Source organism: Bos indicus, chromosome 1, assembly GCF_029378745.1.
Source record: "Bos indicus isolate NIAB-ARS_2022 breed Sahiwal x Tharparkar chromosome 1, NIAB-ARS_B.indTharparkar_mat_pri_1.0, whole genome shotgun sequence".
Classification (NCBI taxonomy): domain Eukaryota; kingdom Metazoa; phylum Chordata; class Mammalia; order Artiodactyla; family Bovidae; genus Bos; species Bos indicus.
In genome coordinates, this window is record NC_091760.1 from 133,506,669 (window position 1) to 133,533,571 (window position 26,903).

At 38.0% G+C, this 26,903-nt stretch overlaps 2 protein-coding genes across 7 annotated transcripts in view; one reads left to right on the forward strand and one right to left on the reverse strand.

Moving 5' to 3' along the window:
• MSL2 (MSL complex subunit 2) overlaps positions 1–14,844 on the forward strand; it is a 31,583-nt gene extending 16,739 nt beyond the window's left edge. The window contains exon 2 of the mRNA XM_019962108.2: positions 10,945–14,844. Coding sequence (XP_019817667.1) covers positions 10,945–12,536 — 1,592 coding nt within the window. The 3' untranslated portion in view covers positions 12,537–14,844. The remainder of the gene's footprint in view (positions 1–10,944) is intronic.
• An 886-nt stretch (positions 14,845–15,730) lies between these two features.
• The window catches only part of PPP2R3A (protein phosphatase 2 regulatory subunit B''alpha), a 233,067-nt gene continuing 221,894 nt past the window's right edge, over positions 15,731–26,903 (reverse strand). For 5 of the 6 annotated variants that reach the window (XM_070794422.1, XM_070794418.1, XM_070794439.1 and 2 more), the window contains one exon: positions 15,731–18,288. In XM_070794422.1, the coding sequence (XP_070650523.1) occupies positions 18,162–18,288 (127 nt within the window). In that variant the 3' untranslated portion in view covers positions 15,731–18,161. Of the gene's footprint in view, positions 18,289–22,032; positions 25,872–26,903 lie in introns of those variants that run through there. The other variant, XM_070794431.1, reaches the window with a different exon arrangement.

Here is a 26,903-nt window from a genome sequence, read left to right on the forward strand (position 1 = left end):
GGATATTTGTGCTAGATATTTTAAAGAAAAGTTTACAGGTCTGTGAAATCTAGACGATCAGGGGCTATAATGATGGTTTGGGGCATAGCTGCTTGAATATTTAATTAAACAACTAATAATTTCCTTGAAATTTTAATTTGTTTGGATTTGTTGACTTTTTGAGGCATGTATTTGCTTTTTTTTTTTAATTTGCTTTTTAGTTTACGACTAAAATTTATGCAAAACTTTAAAGGAACATGTTTTAAGCGCTGCTTAATCAAAAATTTAAAGAAGAAAAACAGACCTGGATAAGCAAGCTCTGCCAAGAGGAAGATGGAGCTGTCATAAGAGGGTTCTCTAATCTCATTCATTTCCCTTTGATTTGTGCTTGTTATTCTTCATAGTAGCACTCATGAATTTTGCCTAATGAAAAGATTTGAAGAGGTTTAGACTTCAACATATGTTTGAAAAAGGTATATTGGGCACAGTGTTATAAGACTAGTAACAAGTTTTAAAAAGAACAGTTTAAATTGTCTAAAAATTAATTCATCTATCCCCATTTGCTAAGTGATACATAGGATCTTTTTATGGTATTGTAATTTTTGTTCTTAGTTGAATCCAGATTATTATTCCCATGTGTTTATGTATCTAGGAGATCTCTTAATGTTGTTTCAAAACATACTTTACGTCCTTAATTTTGGGGTGTAATTTTGGTGCTGTAATTCAGTGATGTAGAAAGATCCAAGTATTTATTAAATGCACAGTGCTTGGCACAGAGCTGGGCCTTAGAAGTTACTGCTTAAGTGATTAAAGAAAGAGGAATGTTTTTTTAATTGAAGATAGCCTAAACAATTAATTCTTCATTTGGAAGAGGTGAAGAATGGGGATACTTAGATCAGTAGGTTGAATTATGCAAAGATTATTGACCTTTGATTGATTATGGAAAGGTTATTGACATCAGTAGGAGAAGTATATTTTCCCAGTCTTTTTTTTTTTTCCTCTTCAGCTAAGACAGTAAAAGAGATGATGTATTTTATACAAGTTACATTTAGCCACAACTGAGTACAGAAGTAGTCCAGAATATCTCAGGTCCAGGGCAAAGGACCCAAAGGGACTGCTTTGTTATGAGCAAGGTGGGTCTCTGAAAGGTGGTCTAGGTGATTAGAATGGCCATAGTGTTCCAGATAAATTGAGACACGTTCTAGATAGTTAGGCATGCAGTCCAACAGTTTATATGAGTGTCCTTGGCCCATTGTTTCCCTTGTTTTTGGCTTCTGTGGGTGTACAAGTTCACTTGGCCTCTGCCTCATCTTTTGCGCTTTAGCCTGCACATTTCTTCTTCCTCCACTTAACTTGCACGGTGTGGAGGTTTCTCAGGATGATGCCAAGGCTGAGAACTCTCCCAGTCTTTATATGTGCCTTGGTACTGCTGTTGGAGGTTGAATCTAGGCTGAATGGATATAACTCAAAGTCAGCATAGTTATTCTCACATCACAGGAAGAATAGGGTGTTTGTATATACTGGGGTTCATTAGCATCAATTTAATGCTACTACTAGCTTTACTTTTATAGATGAATTATAATATGTTCAAAAGTGACATTGCTTATAAAAACCAGCTCATCCTAATCATAAGAGTTTAATATGTACATATTTACTTATTTTATATACTTAGTGTTATGTACATAGAACATTTAATATATATACACATAGTCTTTAATTAAGATTTCTCATGCTGTAAATGCATAGACTGATGTGTAGTCTGGGGTTTTTTTGTTGGGCTGTCTTCACAGAGGAGATAATACAATGCTTTATATTATCATGTATGTTCACTTAAAATATTTAAGATTAACTTTAAAAATAGAGCTTGGTGTATAAGAGAATCCAGGCAGGACTCTTGTAGCTCCAGTTTCTATGCAGTAAAGATTTCCTCACCTTCACGAAACTATTATTGGTCATCCATTTTCCCCTTTGTTTCACTCTTCCTGCCTCATTCACTGTTCCTTACTGCCAGTACGCATTCCTGTCTTGTATCTCATTCCCTCAAAAGGTTTTATATCTTGTGGTTGTTGATTCTGCTATGCCTAATTTCAGTAATTACTGTTTTTGATAAGTGAAAACAAAAATTGTCTGGGTGGATGCCGTGGACTTAATAGCAGATGTATGGATGGCTACCTGTTAAGTAGAAAGAATACTAAGATTGGGAATCAATAGACTAAGCTTCTGTTTCTCTTTGTAACTAGCTATGTAATTGTATGGAAGTCCATCTTGGTTAAAATGAGACTGTGGAACAAGTTGATTTCCAAGGTCATTCCCAACTCTAATGTGCTTTTTATGATTCATTGAACATTTATTAGGTGCTGGCTTATGTGCCAACACTGGCTTAAAGACACAGAGATAAATTAAGTTTCTGGCCTTGAGTAAGTGGAGAAGGCAATGGCAACCCACTCTAGTACTCTTGCCTGGAAAATCCCATGGACGGAGGAGCCTGGTAGGCTGCAGTCCACGGGGTCGCTAAGAGTCGGACACGACTGAGCAGCTTCACTTTCACTTTTCACTTTCATGCACTGGAGAGGGAAATGGCCACCCACTCCAGTGTTCTTGCCTGGGGAATCCCAGGGATGGCGGAGCGGGATCGCACAGAGTCGGACACGACTGAAGTGACTTAGCAGCAGCAGTGAATGTTGACAGTATAATGTGATAAGTGCTATAATAGGATGTGCAGACTCCTTTTTGAACAAACTGAGGGGCAGCAATTAAGGAAAGGTTCCTCTTGGAGGTCATAGTCAAGTCATTTCTTAAAGAGTAAACAGTTTACCATGCAAGGAATGAAGAAGGTCTTTATAGGAAGAGCAAATCACAGAGGAATGAGTAAGCAAGCATTGCTTGTTTTGAAATGGCCAGGAGAGGATAGAGTATGGAGTTTGTGGAGAAAGCTTAATGGTACAAAATTTTTGGGAATAAGGTGAGTAGGGGCTAGATTCTGAAAGGCCATATGTCATTCCAAAGACTTTGGGTTTTAAAGGTTGCTTGAAGGTGTTTTTAGTTGTTCCTTTGTGAAGTATTTTGTAAAGAAGAAAGATCATCAGATTTATGTTTTAGAAACATCACTTGCTAGTAGTATGGAAAATGGACTGATGGAAGCAGGTGAAGTTAAGTCAGGAAGATATGCTATAGAGAACCCTTACAGTATTCAGGATGAGAAATGATGAGGGTCCAACTAAGGCAGTATGTTGTTTGGAGTGGGTGTGGGTAGGATGGGCAGTGGGGAGAGAGGGAGAATATTTAAGTATGTAAAGCTGGTAAATTTTAAATCATGAAAAAATTGGGGCAAGTGAAAATATGGAAGCTTTCATTGAGTTTTATTTTGAAACTTTTATAGAAAATTTCATTATACAAAACAGGACTCTAATATCCCTATCCTTTCAACAGTGATATTCAAATGTAGAACTTCTGGTATACTATAGATCTTGCTGTAGAATCTTAGCATCATGAAATTTTGGAGTTAGATCTGAGATATTTAGTCACTTTATAACTTTAAGAAATGGGCTGCTGCTGCTAAGTTGCTTCAGTCGTGTCTGACTCTGTACGACCCCATAGATGGCAGCCCACCAGGCTCCCCTGTCCCTAGCTAGTCATTTTTAAAGGCAGAAATCATACACCTTTTTTTTTTTTAACTCAAAATTCATCAGATTGGGACAGCTAAAATGACTAATCATAGTGGTTGTCATGTATACACTACCCAAATCCCCACTTTAGAACTGAAGGATTTCATTTTCTTAGTTACTGGGAGTGTTACTGGAGTTGTCAGACCTCTCTGGGAATTGCTGCTGGCTGAAGAGAGACACTAACCCACACTTACATTCCCTTCCTTGGAGTATCTTGCATCCAAAGACTAGTCCATTAAAGACCTGGCTCTCTTGCCAGGACAACCTTGAAGAGCCATCTCAGCTTGAGAGCTGTGGGGTTGGTCTGAGGCCTTTGCTGTGATAGATCCCGGCCTAATTTGTTCTTCTGCCCCATCCTTCCTTGCCTGATAAACTTTCCACTCTCTAACGTCTCACCCAAGAGTTTGAATGTCTAGGAACTTGATTTCCAATACTGATGAACTTTAAAAACTTATTTTGATTTGTAACAGATTTGTCAACTTTGAAGGATTTAACATCTATCGGTTTTTCATGTTTATGAGAAATATTCAGGTAAATGTTGAGTCACATAATAATGTAATGAAAGGATGGAAAAATATTATTAATTTGTGTGTGTGTGTGTGTGTTAGTTGTTCAGTTGTGTCCAACTCTTTGTGACCCCATGGACTGTAGCCTGCCAGGCTCCTCTGTTTGTAGAATTCTCCAGGCAAGAATACTGGAGTGGGTTGCCGTTCCCTTTCCAGAGGATCTTCCCGACCCAGAGATTGAACCCGACATTGCAGGCAGATTCTTTACCATCTGAGCTACCAGAAAAAAAAATTCATTATCAGAACATGTTTTGGTGTGGAACAAAAAGGAAAGTAACTTTTATAGTATGGTACACTTTTACCAGTGGTATTCTGAAGTTGAATTAATTACCACTGGCTTTGTTCAAACTTGGTATCACTTATGAATTCAGAAGAGTTTGCCAAGACTGATCATATCCTTGCTTGCTTATACTAAGGAGTTGTGCCTATTCCTTGTACAGAGAAAGGGGCAAGCTGATTTGAGACCTAGTTGTATAGTTTGCCTATTTATTTTGGTGCTGTAGGCCTTTTCCTCAAACTTAGGCTGCTTTGTTATTCTTGATGCTGGCAGTGGTTTTTGGTAGAGGTAGGGCATGGCAACAGATCTTAGCTTTGGTATATTAATACTGCAAAAGTAGTGATTTGAATGATCTATGTTAAATCTGTTTAATAAAAGGAACATTTTATGACTACTCCAAAAGCCATAAATATTTTTACTGAGAAAATACAACTTCTGAAAAAATTTTTTAATGCCAGAATTAAAGCCCTCTTCTAGGTTTTTAAAATGTTTTCCCTTAAGTTAAACCTAAATTTGGTTTACATTTTTTTATTACATTTATTTAAATAATTAATTTTGTTAGGTGTGGTAATAACATTCTGATTACTTACGGAAATGTACTTTGTACTGATTTATACTGATACATAGAGATGAGACTTGCTGGGATTTGCCTTGAAATACTTAAAGATCAAAAGATGTAGATGAGCCAAATGTGGCATAATCTAGATAATTACTGAATCTGTGTGGTAGGCATTTGAAGGCTCATTTTACTACTGTCTGCCTTTGGAACTACTATAATAACAGTTTCACAAATTTAAAAGCACTAAAAAATTCTGGTATTGAATATCTTAGTAAATTACTTGCCAACAGTTATGTATTCTCAGAAATTCCCAGGACTATTATGGTAATCTAAAACTAAATCTTAAGTCTCAAATTACAAGTATCTTACTTGGGGATGGGAAAAGTTAAGGAGAGGGAGAGTAAAAAAGGAATTAGTTACTTTCATTACCGTGAGGAGTAAAAATGAAATTTAATCTTTATTAGGGTCAGTATAGCATCATTTAGTATTAAGGCACATTATATCAAATTCATTTAGTTACAGGACAACTTGCATTATGTAAAGGAAGGTAATTCCTATGATATATTCCTGATTAAGAATTCAAGTCAGTGCAGTGAGAAAAACCTTTTGTCATGAACTACCAATTTTTAAGGTCTGAAGATGTGTATTTTTGAGCAAGTCTTTTTGTGCATGAGTTTGAAACTGGATATAAGCTAAGCAAGTTAAACCTCTTCCCAAATACTTCCCAGTTTTTATGGTACGGTCTACCAGTAAGTGACACACTTCCTCTTGATGCAAATTGCCCCTCCATTTTACTTTCTAGGGCCAGATGTATTTTTACCATTTAAAAAGTGTTCTTTGATATTTCTTAATTTTGTAGGCAGGAGTTTCCTTAGGGACATATAGTAATTATATGGTTAACATTTGGTTCTAGGAAGCCCTTGAACTTTTTCTTCCTTCCTTGTATCATTGGAGCTGCCTTCCTCGTGAAGGGTAAAGAGAACCCTCTGGGAAGCTTTTCAGTATTAGGATACTTAACTGAGTGCATGAAACAGGTTTGCCGATAGGCATCTTCAATAGTAGATTAAAATTTCAAATATCTTAGTTGAGGAATGGTTGGGCAATCCAATAGGTAATATGTGTCTACATGGCGGAAGTTCTTAAGAACTCAGTGGTGGTAGAATTATGAATTTATAAATGATAGTTTTTGTGTTTTCTAGCCTGTTTTCAGTTCTCAGGATTAGGCATAGTCTAAAACCTCATCAAAGAACACAAATGTGTAGGGGATAAGTCCTTTAAAGGTGCTGGGTAGCTCATGATTAACATGACTGGTGAAAAGAAAATCAGTGATGGAATGAGGGCAAGAGATAATCCTTACTTTTCACTTAGCTTGTATAATCTGCAAATCATTGTTGAGTTGCTAAGTTGTGTCCGACTCTTGTGACCTCATAGACTGTAGCCTGCAGGCTTCTCTGTCCATGGGATTTTTCAGGCAGGAATACTGAAGTGGGTTGCCATTTCCTTCTCCAGGGGATCATTCCAACCCAGGGATTGAACCTGCATCTCCTGCATTAGCAGGTGGATTCTTTACCTCTGACCCACCAGGGGAGCCCTTAAAATGATACTCAAATTATGTCATTCTTCATTAGTTATATTATTCCTATAAAGTGAAACTTCTCATCTATGATTTGGTTATTTAGTGGTTTAGCTCATATATAGGTAAGTCAGAATAAACACTTGCTTCTTGTCTTTGTTGTTGCTGTTGTTTAGTCCCCTTCTCTAGAGGATCTTCCCGACTCAGGGATCGAACCTGAGTCTCCTGTATTGCAGGCGGATTCTTGTATTGCGGAGCCGCTGGGGAAGCTCTTCCTCTTGATTTACCAGTTTCCAAACTTAATGAGCAGGTTCACTAGCATCCTGAAGCTGATTTTCTCCCTTTTTAAAAAAATGAACTTCAGAGATTTGACCTTTTTTAGGTGTGCTTTTATATTCCATTGCATTTATGCATGCTCAGATTTTCTCGTCTTTGGTCACTGAAAGTCTCTTCAGGTTTGCTCCTGAGTCTTTTTAAACATTATCCTGATCGTTCATAGTTTCCTTGTGAAATTTCTAGCGTAAGATAATCAAAATTTATCTCTTCTAAGTTATGTCACAGATGTAGAATCCACCATTTGCCCTGATCCCTTTGAACAGGAAATTGTTTTTTAGCATTATTAACTGAGTTCATTGCTGCTGTGGTTGGTTCCTGTTTCCATGCCTTTTCATGGAAAAGTGTATAGTGCTAGGAAATATGTATGTCTGAGACAAAAACTTAAGTTCATATTGATAAATCCAATTGAAATTCAGGACTACCAAATTTTTAATTTTAACTTTCATATCTTACAACATTTTCCTTCTTCTTACTAAAAAAATCAGGATTTTCAAGAATGTCAGCATTTACTTTACCTCACAATTAGACACCATCACTTTATGGTAACTATCAACACTACCAGCAACAAATATAATTTCTGAAAACAAAACAAGAATATAAGGACTAGAGTCAATTTTCTGTTTTAAAGTTTAATATTTGAAATCGTTAACTGAAATGGTTATACCATCAATTTGATAAATTACAGTTACTTGTTTTGCTTTTGACTTGTAGGCGTTTCCTTTAAATTTATATAATTATGTAAAATATTTACATGATTTGCAAGTTAAAAGTTACAAAACAGTTTAAACCCAGAATGCTGCTGCTGCTGCTGCTAAGTCGCTTCAGTCGTGTCCAACGCTGTGCGACCCCATAGACGGCAGCCCACCAGGCTCCCCCGTGGACTAGTGCTATCCTAGGTCATTTCTCTTTGTTCAGTCTCCCCATCTCAAGAGGGTAACATATTTTATTTTTTAGCTTTACGCTTTATCCTTTTAAGTGTGTACACATCTCTCTCTCTTCATATTTTCTGTACTCTTCCTTAGATTAAGTCAAGGGTACCTTAAAGGATTCCTGCATTGGATGGAAAGCAGGTTGGACTTGGTAACTACAGAGGCCTTGCCTTAAGGTGTTTTTATTTATTTTTTTAAGTGTTGTTGCAGCCATCACCACGAAATGATGTTAGAACATTTTAATCACCTCAAAAGTTCTATTGAGCCTATTTAAAATTAACCCCAGCTCCTGCCCCTAGACCTGGGCAACCACTATTTCTGCTTTTCTGTCATTTCTAGACATTTTATATAATTGTTGTGCTTAGTCGCTCAGTCATGTCTGACTCTTTGCAACCCTTTGGACTGTAGCCCGCCAGGCTCCTCTGTCTGTGGGGTTTTCCAGGCAAGAATACTGGAGTGGGTTACCATTTCCTTCTCCAGGGGAATCTTCCTGACCCAGGGATCGAAGCAGCATCTCTTGTGTCTCCTGCATTGCAGGCAGATTCTTTACCCTCTGAGCCATCAGGGAAGCCCTTTGGGTCATCAGGGAAGCCATTATATAAATGGGATAACACAACAATGTATGCTTTTGTATCTGCCTTCTTTCACTTAACATAATGTTTCTGAAGTTCATCATGATGTGGCATGTACCAATAGTTGTCATAAATGCTAAGCATTATTCTTTTGTATGAATATATCACAGTTTGTTTATTCTCTAGTTGATGGACATTTGGATTGTTTTTGTCTATTACGAATAATGGGCTTTCCTGATAGCTCAGTTGGTTTTGTGCCTGTGATGCAGGAGACCCCAGTTTGATTCCTGGGTCGGGAAGATCCCCTGGAGAAGGGATAGGTTACCCACTCCAGTATTCTTGGGCTTTCCTTGTGACTTAGCTGGTAAAGAATCTGCCTGCAGTGCGGGAGACCTGGGTTCAATCCTATTCACAAACATCTCTTTATTTGGATGTATGTCATTTGTTTTTGAGTAGGCTCCTAGGAGTAGAATTGCTGCTTTGTATGGTAAGTGTATGTTTAACTTTTAAAGAAACTACCAGACTGTTTCCCAGTGTGATTTATCATTTTATATTCTTACCAGTGATACAGAAGGATTCTGTTTTCTCTACATTTTGGTCAACTCTTGATATTATCTGTCATTTTGAGTTTATCCATACTAGTAGGTGTATAGCAGTGTGTCATAGTTTTAATAATATATTTGGCATATTTTTATATGCTTATTAAATATTCATGTTTTATTTAGTGAGATGTTTATTCAAATTTTGTTTGATTTTTAAATTGAATTGTCTTTTTATTGATTTATATGAAGTTTTTTAAGCTCTTTATCAGATGTATGGTTTGCAAATATTTTTTTCTCATCATTTTGTGGATTATCTTCTTGTTTTCTTAATGGTGACTTCTGAAGCACAAGTATTTTTATTTTTTGAATATGTAGTCAACTGTTCACAGTTGACAGTTTTTTTCTTTTTGTGCATTTGATGACACGTCTGACACTGCCCAACCCAAAGTCACAGTTTTTTTCCCTCCATTTTCTTCTGCTTCTGACTTTCAGCATAGATTTATGTCTGTGATCTACTTTTAAGTTAGTATTTGTGTCCTGAATGAATCCTCTTCCATCTTAGCAGCTTCCTGTTCTCACAGGGTAAACACCGATGGAGCTGGGTGGTTGGGGAGCCCTAGAGCAGAACCCCACAGATCCCCACTGTTCTCACCTGAGATTCAGCAGGTTTCACACATAAATGCTTCTCAGATGGTTTTATGTCTTTGGTTGTGAAAATGACTCTCTGTCAAAAATTTTCAGGTTTATAGTTGCTTTTAAGGGAGAGGGTTTGCTGATTTCACCATCTATAACCAGAAGTACCTTTTGTCTCAATCTTAAATTATGTAATGTTTATGAGAAAACAAATGCTGCTTTGAGTTCATTATTATTTGTCCTGAATTGGAAAGCAGTGAACAGTTGTTTCTTTGGGGACTAAGGGTAGAGATAGGGACTGGATCTAGTTGTTTCCCCCTTTCTGATTCATTTTGTATAGGTCATTTATAATTTAGGAGTTCGATCAAGTTGAGTAATCACTTTCACTCCCCCTCCCCACTTTCACTTTTATATTATATTGCTGTACTTGGATACTTGACCATGGTCATTTTCTATTCTGACAAAATTTTGAGCCCAATATTAAATTCTTTTACTTAATTTTTTTTAAGCTACATTTAAATATAGTTCTTTTTGTTGTTACTGTATTTTGATCTTCTGTAAAAGGATTTAGTAGTATTTCCTTTTTTTAAATAAATGAATATAGTTCTTTTTCATCATAACTATATTTTGGTCATCTCTTTTCTAGTTTATGATTAGTATATACAGTAACATGGCTTGCAGTTATACTTTTTTCGTGAAGACGCTTTTGTACTGATGATTAATGAATAACCTCAAACAATTTCTGATGAGGCAAGGACTAACCTTTTTTGGGGGGCTTTGTTTATCTACCCACAAGGCCTCAAAAGATTTCCAGGAAATAGTTGGCCTGTCATTACCTAACTGAATCTGTCAAATGAAACAAAACATTCAGTTTAAGGAAGAGAAATGAGTAAGAATAAGAATAGGAATTAACTCTTGCTCTTATCTTTTTCCCAGTGTCTAGACAATTGTTGCAGTAGGTTGAGGTCCCAAGGGTTATAAGCCTGGTTGGTACTTTCAGTGACTGATCTCCACCTCTTTATAGCCTTTGGAGAAGAGAGTAAGAAAGTGAGCCAGAATATACCATTTTGGGGGAGAAACAGACAGAGGAAGATTGTTTGAGAAAAAGAAATGGGGAATATAGCATGGAAATGAAGTGAGCTATTGAATATTTTTCTGTTTCCTGTAAGATACGTTTTTTTGTATCCTGTTTTGTTGTCTGGTGAGTTTAATCCATCTTAATTTTAATAGATTACTTATAATCTCAACTTCAGTATATAAAATTATAAATTTATTTTACTAAAATCTTTGCTTTCTTCCTTTTTCCCTCTTAGGACATTTGCTACAAGATCCTATTGCACCCACCAACTCAACCTGCCAACACTATGTCTGCAAAAGTTGTAAAGGCAAGAAAATGATGATGAAACCTTCATGTAGCTGGTGCAAAGACTATGAGCAGTTTGAGGAAAACAAGCAGTTAAGCATCCTAGTGAACTGCTACAAAAAACTATGTGAATATATAACACAGACTGCATTGGCACGGGATATAATAGAAGCAGTCGACTGTTCTTCTGATATTTTGGCTTTGCTTAATGATGGATCCTTGTTTGGTGAGGAGACGGAAAAACCCTCAGATTCATCCTTTACTTTGTGTTTGACACATTCCCCCTTACCTTCAACCTCAGAACCCACAACTGATCCTCAAGCTAGTTTATCTCCAATATCTGAAAGCACCCTCAGCATTGCTATTGGCAGTTCTGTTATCAATGGTTTGCCTACTTACAATGGGCTTTCAATAGATAGATTTGGTATAAATATTCCTTCACCTGAACATTCAAATACGATTGATGTATGTAACACTGTTGACATAAAAACTGAAGATCTGTCTGACAGTTTGCCACCTGTCTGTGACACGGTAGCCTCTGACTTATGTTCCACAGGCATTGATATTTGCAGTTTCAGTGAAGATATAAAACCTGGTGACTCTCTGTTATTGAGTGTTGAGGAAGTACTCCGCAGCTTAGAAACTGTTTCAAACACAGAAGTTTGTTGCCCTAATTTGCAGCCCAACTTGGAAGCCACTGTATCCAATGGACCGTTTCTGCAGCTTTCTTCCCAGTCTCTTAGCCATAATGTTTTTATGTCCACCAGTCCTGCACTTCATGGGTTATCGTGTACAGCAGCAACTCCGAAGGTAGCAAAACTGAATAGAAAACGATCCAGGTCAGAAAGCGACAGTGAGAAAGTTCAACCACTTCCAATTTCTACCATTATCCGAGGCCCAACATTGGGGGCATCTGCTCCTGTGACAGTGAAACGGGAGAGCAAAATTTCTCTTCAGCCTATAGCAACTGTTCCCAATGGAGGCACAACACCCAAAATCAGCAAAACTGTGCTTTTATCTACTAAAAGCATGAAAAAGAGTCATGAACATGGATCCAAGAAATCTCACTCTAAAACCAAGCCAGGTATTCTTAAAAAAGACAAAACAGTAAAGGAAAAGATTCCCAGTCATCATTTTATGCCAGGAAGTCCTACCAAGACTGTGTATAAAAAGCCCCAGGAAAAGAAAGGATGTAAATGTGGGCGTGCTACTCAAAATCCAAGTGTTCTTACATGCCGCGGCCAACGCTGCCCTTGCTACTCTAACCGCAAAGCCTGCTTAGATTGTATATGTCGTGGCTGCCAAAACTCCTATATGGCCAATGGGGAGAAGAAGCTGGAGGCATTTGCTGTGCCAGAAAAGGCTTTGGAGCAGACCAGGCTCACTTTGGGCATTAATGTGACTAGCATTGCTGTGCGCAATGCTAGTACCAGCACCAGTGTAATTAATGTCACAGGGTCCCCAGTAACGACGTTTTTAGCTGCCAGTACACATGATGATAAAAGTTTGGATGAAGCTATAGACATGAGATTCGACTGTTAAATCAGTGGGTCTTTAAACCTACCTCTGGTAGGAAAATAGCTACAGTTTTACGGCAGCTATGGTTTTGTTGGTTTAACTTGCCGGAGCTCCTGCATATAGATCACTTGTATCAAGTGTTTTCATTGCTAAGTTATATGTGTTAGTGTCGGGGAAATAGTTTGCAGATAATGGAGGAGTAACCCTACAACTATATGTCCTTAGTTCTTACAGAACCTCATAGTTTGAGAACAAATGCTGATGCAACTGATTTATACAAAATGAACTTTGGCAAGGAAAATAACATTAACCTCATTGTTTATGGTCATGCTTTGTGCATAATCAAAGTTTATGATTAAATGTAAGGAAGTGGTATCTAGTCAGTCCATAAGGATTGTGCTCATATTTTGTGGAAGAGTAGCCATTAGTTTGTTCAGGAGACTCAGTGCTACCTTCAGATGCCATTGATGTTTCTCCTGTTGAAAAGCTGATGTGTCCAGCTCAACCTTTGTACTGACATAATACCATTTCTGATCATGAAAATTGGCTACTGGTGTATGTAGCAGTTTTTAAATCAGCAGTATTATGAAAGAAAATTTGCCCCTCATTAGAATGTTGAAAAAAATCTGTCTTTTAAAAGTGAACAAACTGAAATTCTGTCAGACTGTGGATGTTTAAGCTGTTCATGCCACAAAACTCTTCTGAGTTGAATCCCATTTTTAGTTAAGTCTGACTCATTTCTAGGGGAAAAACTCTAAATCTTTCCTTCACTTTGAGCAATGTTCTGATTAGATAAATGAAGTGGAGAAGAGTAGTTTTATTCTGAAGGTAATTGAATTTAGACTATACTATGTGACAGAATTTTAAAAAATTATACAAATGTTTTATTTAGAAATTGGGATTTACTTAAAATAATTTTGGAATAATGCTCCAAAACTTACTCAGATTTATGCACTATACCTATTGCCACTGGCCACTTCAAAGTGATTTTTTGTTTCCTCTAATAGTTTGCCGCAGACTTTAGTTTGGAGATGCTTTTTCCTTTTTTTTTTTTTTTTTAATAGGGTGCTATTTGTTGTGGAGACTTCTTTATAGAGGCCTAATAAAAATGCCTTTTTATGAAGCCTGTGCATTTAGGTAGGTTTGAAGCTAGTTGGATTTTCTTTAGAATACTCTTTTGCATGTAAAGCACAAACTATGTTTCAGTTTAAATCCTTGTCTTCCCTGTAATTTTTATGGGGGAGGTAAGTGAGTCACAAACATTCTTTTGAAGGGAAATCTAGTCAGTTGCTTGAAATAGCACACACAGCCCAAATAAAACAAGGACTGACTAGGTTGTAAAGCAATGACCTTATGATTTAAAAGAAGAGTTGCTGCTTTGACAGTGCTTATTTAAAGAAAAATACTGCTGGAAAATTTTCAGTTTCTACTACGTTCACCATCTTTTCTGAGATCTGACATATGCTGAAGTTATGTTTTGATTTGGCACACAGCATGTTCAATGATGGTTACTCACCTAGTACGAGACATGGAGAAGAACCCTTTGGACACAGAGCAGATGACACCTCCTTCTGTTTTGTAGTGTATCCTGGTGTCATTTTCTGTGAATGTGGTCAGGTAGAGTTGTTTTTGTTGTTGTTGGGCTTTTTTTTTTTTTTTTTGTCTCTTTTGGTGGGGTGGGGGTGGGCTAAAGCCATAGGAAGAAAAATGTGATGTATGTGTCCAGTATGTACTATTTTGTTTTTGTTTTGCAAGAAGAGTTGAACTATTTTTGATAACAAGAGTAAATGGTGGAAAATGCTTCTTAGTTGTCTTGTCTTTATTTGCTTTCCAAGTTTTGGAATTTTATTTAATTCCTCTGAGTGTTAGCAGTGTCTTATGAAACATGTATTTGCCTAAAGTTTGTAACAGTTTTACGTTGGATGCAGATGCCCTGCTATATAAACTTGTAAATCTGTTCTTTATTCACTAATGATCACTGCAAAAATGACTAGAAATAACGAGATTGTACACATGGATGATTAGAATATATTTTGCAAATCTCCCAAAGTTTCCTAATATTATGATCTTAAAATTCCTTGAGTACTTTATTGCTTCCCAAGTTTGATAATCTTAGTTTCGTGTTTTTTGATGCATGGGAGGTTGGCAATATAGACAAAGTGAAAATCATTAGTATGTGAGGGCCTTGATTGTTATGTAATATTGCCAATGATGAATTCAGGTTGTTTTTAGCACAAGTTTCTCTTTTTTATGCTGGTATTCTCACTGCCACACTTTTGGAAACCTGTATTACACCTTAAATCTATCAATAAATGTTAGTTTTCTAATTCTATGTTGTAGAATACTGAGGAGTTTGGGATAGCATGCTTTGAATGGCCTGTATTATATACGTTTGGGGAAGAGTAATTAATTACTGTGCCTTGATTTTTATGTTGTTTTTCTTTATATGGTGAATTATTTTTAGGAATGCTGACCAATGGCTAACAATGGATAATTGAGAAATTATTACTGAAGTAATTGGATTTACTTCAACAGGATTTAAAAGCACCAAAACAATAACAGCATTTAATATGACTCATCTTCATTTGTTTTTTTTGATTCCTTGTAATTACCATAAGTGATCCAATGATCTTTCACCTTAGGTAATAGACGTTTTACAGCTGACAGTTGTAGAACTAATCGTTTTGATTAGTTTCCATAGGTCTACACCTCTAAACATAGAGGCAGTACAGTTCTAGGATACAGAATTTCTTCACTGTGTTCTTAGTTTTCTTAAAACAACTTGATGGTGACTAAAGCAAAGTAAAAGTTTCATAACAGATGAAAAATAAAATTTTCCATGTATTATAGGCAAAAAATATAAAATGTTTTAGAAAATACTAAGTTCACAGTTTAGAATTGGAATCTAAAGTGTGGATGGTATTTTTCCTCCCTCTTTGTTAAAAAAAATTTAGGTATCCAAATAACAATTACATATTCTTTAAACAATATATAAGGCTAAATTCTCCTTTGATCTTGTGAACTTCTCATTCCCAAACCCAAATTCCCATCCCCAGAGGAAATGACTTCTTAATATGAGGTGTTATCTTTCCATATCTTTCTTTATAAAGTTTTCCCAGAGGTTCAAAGAGTTACTTTCTTTGAAACTCAAGCTTGTTTATAATGCTACTCTTTTCAAACATAAAAATGAGTTGCAAGTGTCATTAAAACCAAAAGTGTGTATTTGACAACTTTATTTAGTTTTGCAAAAAGGGAAAAACAAAAGTTAAATCATGCAGGCTTCTCCACCCAAACACACCATAACATTTCCAAAGTTGAGCAAATGACTTCTCTCATTTGATCAGTCTAGAGTTTTAGAAACACTTTGAACAGTACACAATGACATAGATAAGATGCAGGGAAAATACACATAATTTCATTAGTTTGATTACCTTGGCAGTTAATGTTAAGCTCTGAAACTTATATCATTGACTAGCTTTAAGGTCATACCTTCAATTTAACTTTTATCAAGGAATCTTGGATATTGTAACAACTTGAAATTTCCAGTTGGGCAATAATGATTATATTCTGCATGATCTTTACCAGAAAGTCAAATATACCCTATTTTAGTTCCTCAGAATTCACATTTCTTATATTTAATACTAAGAGGGGAATACAGTGAAACACATTCTTGTTTCTGAAAATGTGTTACTTTGGATGACCTAAATTAAAAGCGCTTAAGTGGAATGATACTGGTAGCTATACTTTTATAATAATTACAGGCTTTTGAAACCAAATATTGACCAAAATGAAAGCAAGATGACTTCAGTAAGGAGAAACAAGGTAAAGTACAGCCATGTAGTTTAAAAAAAAAAACAAATGTGTGTTGAAAAACTGAATTTTTGCTGAGTCTTAGAAATAGTTTAGACCATTACGGCTAAAACCTATAAACCATATCTAACTTCTAATTACCATTTGAGTATTTTTTATCTGAAAAAAATTTGTTTCCTTGTAAAGGCTGGATGGGGTAGATGGCAAATTTTATGTACTACAAAAATACCTTTAATCCTAATTTCCAATGTGTTTAGATTACTGCATGTAGTATTTCCTAAAAATTTAGTCACTTTTAAGGTTTTATTTCTTTGTGAGCTATTAGAAACTAAGTTTTTTCTATAATAGTTAAATTGAACGTCAGTTCTGATCATGAAGGTAAAACAACAGGAAACTGGGAGGATACTGACAAAAGGATTGCTAAATCTATTAATAACTGTACGAGTTGATGGTACATTTCCTAGATTCTCCTTTTCTCCACTTTTTGCCAATGTTTGATTATTTCAAAAGTTTGGCCTTCACACCAGCAAGGGAACCAATGTGGGGTGGAAAGGGAGCTATTCTGACATTTAGGACTTGTGGTTAAAAAATCCAGGGAAAAACTTCAATGACTTTATACAGAGGTGGATATTAAGTTTCTGGGAGGTTTCTTTTATACTAGCAGAAATTTCCATCCTTTTTAATAGTTTATTTTCAATTTGTCTTCAATATTGTGAGATTTGACTAGCCTTGTGGTTTGCTGAAAAGTACAGTATTCTGTAATAACCACGTCTGCTCTCTAGTAAGCATGAAGTTGCTTTCTTTTATGGGTAGCATCTCTGTTTTCTCCCATTTTTGTGATAAATACTGAAGTGGATGCAGTATTTTGAATACGTTATTTTTCAACACGAAAGAATAATGTTGAGATAGAGGCCTTTACTGTTAGCCTAGTCTAATATTCAGTGATGAATATGTCTAGTAAGAATTTTCATATATAATTATTTAAGCCTTCAAGTAGGCTTTCTGATATGAAGTACAGATGGGACACTAATTTTTAGATTAATAAATCACTCAATAATTTGCTACAAATGTTAAGAGTTAAAAGGAAACTTTTTTCCCTCCCAATTAGGAGTCATATTCTGCACTTGTCCTCAGTTAAGTTTTTCTTCAGGTTTTATATAAGATCCACAGTCAGGATGGGGGGAGGGTTTAGAGCTTGCTAGCAAGGTTGGAAGGCCCAGTGGTTACAATACCTGAGGATGTAAAGTGACTAGCAGTTTGGCAGGTCATTGTGAAATTACATTAAGTTCAAGATCTTTGAACTCCAGTACACATACAATTAAAAGAAGTCTCTGAGATGTTTTGGCAGTGCTTTTATTACCAGGGCTAATTCAGTTCTGGAGGCCCTGACTGCTTTTTCAAGTTCCAGAATTTCTTGACTCAAGTTTTCTGCAAGTGAAGGTTTCTTCTGGGCTCCATAGGAGCCCTGATGGGCCTCAGCGATACTGGACAACAGAGGCAACTTCTGCTTTTGTGCAGAGAGCCGTGCTTGGCACTGTCCCCAAGAGATCCTTGGTACATTCAGGGTGAAGAGTGCTGATTCACAGATGTTGGAAGGTGATGTATATATCATTTGCTTCTGAGGAAAAGCTCTGTAGGAGGTTTGAGGCAAACTGGAGGAGTCTCCCAAATTGGGTATGTGTATCCAGAGCTATTGCTCAAAAACGTTAAAAAGTTCCTAGTGCAGATACACACTTGCAGAAATCAAAGCTTTTAAAATGCAATATGCAAACTAGAGCATCTCTTCACAAAAACATTTTTTTTGAAATACGTATCTCCCTTTCATGTAGCCACTGGCAACTATTCTTCATCCACTGACTGAAGCTTTCCACATTTCTCTGAAAGGCTTGAGGTCACTATTTTATTGCCCTTGTTTCCAATTTCAGAGGGAGAGGGAGGCTCTTCTGTTTCATAATCTTCAAAGGAGCTGAAAGAACAAAAATGAGTTACTGATTTTTTAAAAGTTTTAATGTTTGGGTAGAAGTCAATATAGCAAACTAGACTAAAGATCAGCTAGTGAAAGTACCTGGAGTTGCTAAATGGCAGCTATAAACTGAAACACCCTGGAAGAAACCGTGCCCTGGAACAGAAAACACGTTCTCCCTGTTCACTCAAGCTCATGTTAGAATACGTTGAAATGTGCTGAATCAGGCTTTCCCTAGAGGCTTTGATGGGAATGAAAGCATTATGGATTGAGGGTATGAGGTCTGGAAAGTATGAGCTTTTACATGAATGCTTTCACTGAAGTGGCTTTGATGCAGAGTGGGGAACTTTCTCAACTCTAATTGCTTTATAGCTTCCATGGCTTCTAAGAAATCTGTGTACACAGAGCTGATTAAAGCTTACTCCTGGATTTCGTTTCATTCTTTACAGAATTCCACAGCATTTTCCCTCTGCTCACCCCTCTTTAGAGTTCTATATCCTCCAGACTAACCCTCCTGGCTACTCCAGGCATGGATGACAAAATATTTTATCTCCTGGGAATGATGGCTGTTTCACCTGTGCAGAAATTTCTGGATATATAACTGTTTTGTCAAAAAGGTACCAATACTGGCTGATGACAAAAAAAAAAAAAAAAATACTAGGTTAGGACTACCCAGTAGGTGGCACTTACTCTTTGAGGGTAGAGAATGTTACATTTTTGTTAAAAGCATATCTGATGTTTGGAAAACTGCTCTGAGTACCCGTTGATGATCCTGTCAGAAATCATTTACAACTGTCATTTTGCAAAAGCTGTCCATACTTAATTTCTGTTTGCACTCTGCCATCTCCTAGAGGCTGCACTATAACTGGTATATGAATAAGGAGGCAATAAGAGTAATTTTGCTTTAATGGAACTGAAGCAGGGTTGATGGAAGATCCTCTATTTCTGGGGGGAAACACTCAAAGAAAAGTTAATTCTACAGATGCAGCTACTTATTTCCCATCAGACTGGAAGACATTTTCTTCCTCTTTGTGATCTAATTTGCTGTTTGTGAGTGCTCTCTCAGTGCGGATCTATGAATGAATTAGAGTTAAGTCTGAGCTGAGACTATTCAATATTCAATAAATATTTGAGCTTCTGTTGCTAAGCATGAGCCAAATGCTAGGTATACAATGGTGAAAGAGACTGACCAGCCCCTTCCTCACAGAGCTTACAGCCTAATGGAGACCATCTGGAATAGTGGTTAAGTGGTTTAGCTTTAGAGTATGGACTTTTGGTCACTTAATGCTACTTTGGCCATGTAACTTAACCCCTCTGCCATCAGCTTCCTCATTCCTACCCCATTATATATGGGCTTTCCTGATAGCTCAGTTTGTAAAGAATCTGCCTGCAATGCAGGAGACCCCAGTTCGATTCCTGTATTGGGGAGATCCGCTGGAGAAAGGATAAACTACCCACTCCAGTATTCTTGGGCTTCCCTTGTGGCTTAGTTGGTAAAGAATCAGCCTGCAATGTGGGAGACCTGGGTTTGATCCCTGGATTGGGAAGATCCCCTGGAGAAAGGCCAGTATTCTGGCCTGGAGAATTTCATGGATTTGCTAGTCCATGGGGTTGCAAGGAGTCGGACATGGCTGAGTGACTTTCACTTCACTTCACCCCATTATAAGGGTTGAAGAGAGATGAGGTGAGAGAGAAAATACCACATTCTGATGGTGGAGAAGTACCTGGGCTTACTGAAGCAGAATGGTGGCACCTAATCCTGTAGTAGGGGACAGGGTTTTGTGTAATTTTTTTTTAACAAAAGAGTGTGTTTTTCCACTGTAGCCTCATGTAGAAATGGAATTTTTAACAACAGATTTGATTCAAGCTAGTACCTAAACGTATTCCAATGCGTTGTGGGTTGGATGTAGTGGAATGTCACCTGCATTTCTTTTGTACTTTCAAGGTACCAAGAACAGTAATATACATAAAGGCTTTGGAGGAATCTTGGGTCAGGGGAGCTCATTCAGAACCTCTTGTCAGTGTGCTGATGAATCTTACCCTAACTCAGTAGTTCTCAGCTGGGGTTGATTCCCCCTACCTTGGGGGTCATTTGGCAATGTCTGGAGACAAATTTGTCATTAACTGGGCAGGTCCCATTGGCATCTAGTGGATAGAGACCAGGGATGTTGCTAAACATCCTACAACAGAATTACCCAGCTTAAAATATCAGTGCTGTTGAGAAATCCTGCTCTAACTTGCCCTTGTAGTGTCAGTGCATCCCAGGGTTCTGGATTAAGCTCTTCTCACTTTGTACTTCCGTGAGCAATCAGTCTTACAGCTTTATCTACACTTGTGGGTTCTAGACGTACATGTCCAGCCTCAGCCTCTTTCTAAGCCGAAGACTGCCATGTATCCACCTGTCTAGTATGTGGCTCTTCCCATGTGGCAGCGTATACGAACCTGGACTCATCGTACCTACAACCCTGGTTTTCCCTGTTGTAGCAAATAGTACCATGATCTACCCACTCAAAGCCATAAATCTCATTACTTCAAGCTCCTCTTCCCTCCCCTCTTCAAATCCAGTGACTCTCCTAATACTTCCAATAATACCACATGCATACAGTCTTGGCTCGTCCTCTGCATTGCCACTAATTGAGTAAAGGATGTTACACGTTCTTGCTTGGATTACTGCAATAGTTTTCTAACAATTGGTCTTCCTGTTTTTGCTCCTATCACATACCCTTGGCTCTTGCCATACCAGACTGTTTACAGTGTCAGAATAGGTCTTGGGACCTAATGCCACAGTAGATGTTTTTCAGGGGCCTGCAGTGCTCTTCCTCCTTGGTTAACTTGTGCTCATATTTTAATCTGAGATATCATTTAAAAGGTTCTTGATTTCCAGTGCCTGAGCTTCCACCATCTCTTATTTAGATGTCTGTAATAGCTTCCTTATTTGTCTCCTTGCCTCTGTTCTTGCACCTCTCCAACCTAGAAGAGTACTACCTTGCTGGACTTTTTATCAGTAGCTCCCCCAGGCCCTGCATGATCTGACCCTTGCTAATCTTTCCAGCTATGATTCCCTCTTATTATATTCCAGCTATACTGGCTTTTTAAAATCTCCTCAGCACCATTTCCTGCCTCAGAGCCATTGCACACATTTACTCCTCTGCCTAGAATATTTCTCCTCCCTGCTTTTTGCATAACTTTGCTTCTCAATTTTTAGGTTCTCATCACTGTAGAAAATTCTTCCCTCAGCTCCCTAAGTTGCAAGCCTGTCTCTATTACTGGTTTACCCTGTTTATTTTTCATAATTATATAATTAAATGTGTCATGCCCACTCAAATGTGAAATGTCCATTTTGTAACGCACTAATTTCCTTGGGTTATAGTATAGTGACTGACACTAGCTGCTTAAAATGTGCTGCTGAATGAAAAATAATGTCTTAGTGCTCTTTCAAAATAATGAGGAATGCTGGAGTCAGTAAAATGGTGAGGGTACAGAAGTCATCTTGAAGTCACCAAAGTCTTTCTTTATCTTGCTCTCCAGGAATTCCTGAGGGAGAAAGAATGTTTACTGATTGTCTTCTAAATGACCACTTCCAGGCTTGCTTGCAGGTCACTGGAATGCCTCTGGGCTCAAATGAAATTATTTTATGATGTATTCCCTGTTCATTTAATTGGCCACTTTAAACTGAGTAGAGGGGTCAGAGGATTAAAGAACTCATAGGGTTCACAAACAGTTCACAAAGAAACCTTAGGTATCAAATTGAGCACAGATTCTTTAATTGAGTAGTAACAGTATTGTTAGCATAAGGGAAAATAATGGTTCATGTATTTTTTTTTAAACTTTATTTTGTATTGGGGTGTAGCTGATTATTGATGCTTTTGAATTGTGTTGGAGAAGACTTTTGAGTCCCTTGGACTGCAAGGAGATCAGATCAGCCCTAAAGGAAATCAGTCCTGAATATCCATTGGAAGAACTGATGCTGAAACTGAAACTCCAATAATTCAGCCACCTGATGCGAAGAACTGACTCATTTGAAAAGCCCTGATGCTGGGAAAGATGGAAGGTGGGAGGAGAAGGGGATGACAGAGGATAAGATGGTTGGATGGCATCACTGACTCGATGGACATGAGTTTGAGTAAGCTCCAGGAGTTGGTGATGGACAGGGAAGCCTGGCATGCTGCAGCCCATGGGGTCACAAAGAGTCGCACACAACAGAGCAACTGAACTGATAGCCGATTACCAATGTTGTGACAGTTTCAGGTGAACACAGAAGGAACTCAGCTATACATATATGTGTATCTATTCTCTCCCCAAACCCCCTCATCCATGATGCCACATAACATTGAGCAGAGTTCTGTGTACAATAGGTCTTTGTTGGTTATACATTTTAAACATTGTGGTGTTTACAGGTTCATGTATCTTTGCTAGCAATATGGTAGCTTTTAGAAACCTGTGTCCCTAAGTTTCCCCTTTTAGAAACTGTGTCCCTAAGTTTCCCATTTCAGATGAGCAATTTCTGGGCAAATGTATTAAGGCTAGTTCTGCAGATTCCTGGGATGGAAGTATAATAGCTAGAATGAACAGAAATAATGACTGGCACATGTGTGGTCTGACAAAGGATTTGTAGGCAGTTTTAGGATGTCTGCGAGTTATGGTTTGATTCCAGTTTGGGGATTCTGACTTTACAGGGGCAAAGGGATAGAATATTCAATTCAGGGCTTGTCAGGAAATCTAAGATACATGGTAGCTATAAGCACAGAATAAAATGTTAACTAGTCCTCTTAGTTTGAAGTCTATATTGCTGTAGAAATAGGAGTAGATGAATTTTACCCTTATACTTTTAAGAACAGATATCCTAAGATATCCCTGGTGGCTCAGACAGTAAAGTGTCTGCCTGCAGTGTGGGAGACCCGGGTTTGATCCCTGGGTTGGGAAGATCCCCTGGAGAAGGAAATGGCAACCCACTCCAGTATTCTTGCCTGGAGAATCCCATGGATGGAGGAGCCGGATAGATTATAGTCCACGGGGTCGCAAAGAGTTGGACACGACTGAGCGACTTCACTCACTCATCCTAAGCCATTTACATAAAATGAATTATCGGAAATACTTTAGAAGTTGGATATTTGGTTCAAAGAATTTCCTTATTGACCCATTCAATCACTTCAAATTTGGTAAAGTTTCCTAATACGTACCATTTACTTTTCTATCTTAGAAAGTTGATCCTATTTATTTTTTGATGGCTAAGGATCTCTTGCAGTTCCAGGTCATGAGCCATCAGTAATTCTTATTTTGGCTGTAGATATAAAAATTTTGGATTAAATATATTCTAATTTTGAACTTGAAGGAAGGGACAGAGTTTATTTTTATTACCAGCCATAATGCCTGGCATAAATTACCAGTGCATATCTACTGAAATAAAATTTATTTAATTTTAAACTTCTCTGGTCTTCTGACTAACCTACAGTGTCGTACTTTCCAGTACTAATTGAACTAAATGTACATCTCATAAATAGTAATTCAATATATGTTTATATTTAACATAAAGGAGAAATTCACCTTTAAAAACATCCAGTGGGAAATAATTCTAAATTATCTAAATGTCCGAAGGTAGGGAATATGGATGTGTTATTGCTTGAGAGAGTACTCTGAAGCATTAAAAGTCATGTTTTTGAACACACTAGTAACATTAAGCATCAAAAAGAAATACACCAAAGTATACATAATGGTTATCTCTGGATGACTGAACTGAGGATGATTTTAATCTTTTTATATTTTTCAATTTTTCTTCAGCAAAGCCTGTCTTTCTCTACTAATCAGATAAAGACTCAGAAAATTGTGTTTAATCTAGGTTAATCAAATGTAAAGCTGTTGGTGAAATACCAGAATATCCTGTAAGAATATATTTTTAGGATAATGTGAAAGACTCTTAACTAAAAATCTGAAGTAATCAAGTTTTTGTCAGATAGGTAGAGAAGTTTGTTTCTAATTATTACAGGTCCCAGTTTCTCAAGATAGCAACATGGAGGACCCTTTAGCCTACTTTTCACAATTCTTGTGGCGTTTTAAACTTTATTGCAAAAACCATAAGAAAGTTAATTATAAATTAATTGGGTGTCATATAACTTGTTATCTTCATGTATGTGACATGTTTAGTTGGCCAGAGGTATGTAACTGTTACCTGTTTCTGGCTTCCCCTATGACCTTGGCTGAATTTATACAAATGCTGTTGTATGCTCTTATCACACTGTGTGCTAGATGGGGTAATTCACAGTGTTTGCAAATTCATACCTAAGGAGACCCTTGGCCCTCCATCACCAAACTAAAATATGGAGTCATACTGCATTTCTCATTGTTTCATTACTAGGTTGCTTACTGAAGGTATTACCCAAGCAACAGCCTTGAGTCAGGGGGTACAGGCACTTGGCCCAGAGGTGGCCTGTTATGTGAAATGGTAAAGTAGAGAATTTCAAGTTGTTTCTGGAAGGTCAAGTTGTCTAGGCTTCTGCAGTTATCCTTGTAGTGAAGGTGGCTGCCAGATTAGTGCTACCTTCTGTGCCACTCAGTAAACATTTGCTGAGGCTCTCCTACTTCCCAAAGAGTTTGCCCAGTGCTGGGGCTACAGGATGAATGAAACAGGTGCTCTGCCTTAAAGGAGCCTGTGTTCCAGTGGAAACACAAGCAGGTCCACTTCCCCCAGCATTTATATGCTAGATACTGTTAGATACTGTTCAGTTCAGTTCAGTTCAGTTCATTCGCTCAGTTGTGTCCGACTCTTTGCGACCCCATGAATCGCAGCACGCCAGGCCTCCCTGTCCATCACCAACTCCCGGAGTTCACCCAAACTCATGTCCATCGAGTCAGTGATCCCATCTAGCCATTTCATCCTCTGTCGTCCCCTTCTCCTCCTGCCCCCAATCCCTCCCAGCATCAGTCTTTTCCAATGAGTCAACTCTTGGCATGAGGTGGCCAAAGTACTGGAGTTTCAGCTTCAAGCATCATTCCCTCCAAAGAAATCCCAGGGCTGATCTCCTTCAGAATGGACTGGTTGGATCTCCTTGCAGTCCAAGGGACTCTCAAGAGTCTTCTCCAACACCACAGTTCAAAAGCATCAATTCTTTGGTGCTCAGCCTTCTTCACAGTCCAACTCTCACATCCATACATGACCACAGGAAAAACCATAGCCTTGACTAGACGGACCTTTGTTGGCAAAGTAATGTCTCTGCTTTTCAATATGCTATCTAGGTTGGTCATAACTTTCCTTCCAAGGAGTAAGCGTCTTTTAATTTCATGGCTGCAGTCACCATCTGCAGTAATTTTGGAGCCCAAAAAAATAAAGTCTGACACAGTTTCCACTGTTTCCCCATCTATTTGCCATGAAGTGATGGGACCGGATGCCATGATCTTGGTTTTCTGAATGTTGAGCTTTAAGCCAACTTTTTCACTCTCCACTTTCACTTTCATCAAGAGGCTTTTTAGTTCCTCTTCACTTTCTGCCATAAGGGTGTTGTCATCTGCACGTCTGAGGTTATTGATATTTCTCCTGGCAATCTTGATTCCAGCTTGTGTTTCTTCCAGTCCAGCGTTTCTCATGATGTACTCTGCATAGAAGTTAAATAAGCAGGGTGATAATATACAGCTTTGATGTACTCCTTTTCCTATTTGGAACCACTCTGTTGTTCCATGTCCAGTTCTAACTGTTGCTTCCTGACCTGTATGCAGGTCAGGTGGTCTGGTATTCCCATCTCTTTCAGAATTTTCCACAGTTTATTGTGAAATCTCTAATTCTCATGCAGCAAATGTTTACTGTGTGTCAACTGTGCCATGTTCTGGGAATGAAGGGGAAAGAGGCAGCCAGTGGAACACTCATGTACTGCTGCTGCTGCTAAGTCGCTTTAGTCGTGTCCGACTCTATGCGACTCCATAGTCGGCAGCCCACTAGGCTCCTCCATCCCTGGGATTGTCCAGGCGAGAACACTGGAGTGGGTTGCCACTTCCTTCTCCATGCTAATGTACTACCTGACTAAATTCTAGTTCAGAGAGGTTAGGTAATGTGGCCACGATCACAGAGGTAATAATAATTGTTATCGTTTAGTCGCTCAGTCGTGTTGGACTCTTTTGAACCTCATGGACTGTAGCCTGCCAGGCTCCTATATCCATGGGATTTTCCAGGCAAGAATACTGGAGTGGTTGCCATTTCCTTCTCCAGGGGATCTTCCCCACCCAGGGATGGAACCCATGTCTCCTGCACTGCAGACATTCTTTACTGTGGAGCCACTGGTGAAACCATGGTACTAATAAGAGCCATTGTTTATTGATTACACGTTTCCCCAGTGGTTAAGAATCTGCCTGCAATGCTGGAGACTTTCAGGAGATGTCGATTTGATCCTTGGGAGTAGAAGATCCCTTGGAGAAGAAAATGGTGATCGACTCCATATTCTTACCTGAGAAATCCCATAGACAGAGGAGCCTGGTGAGCTACTGTCCATGGGGTCGCAAACAAGAGGGACATAACTGAGAGACTAAACAACAACAACAACAAAATTGATTACATGGGCACTGTGCCTGAGAACATAATATATTATGTATGTTGTCTTCTCTAAAACAGTCTGGTGTGGCAGGTGGTATCCTCA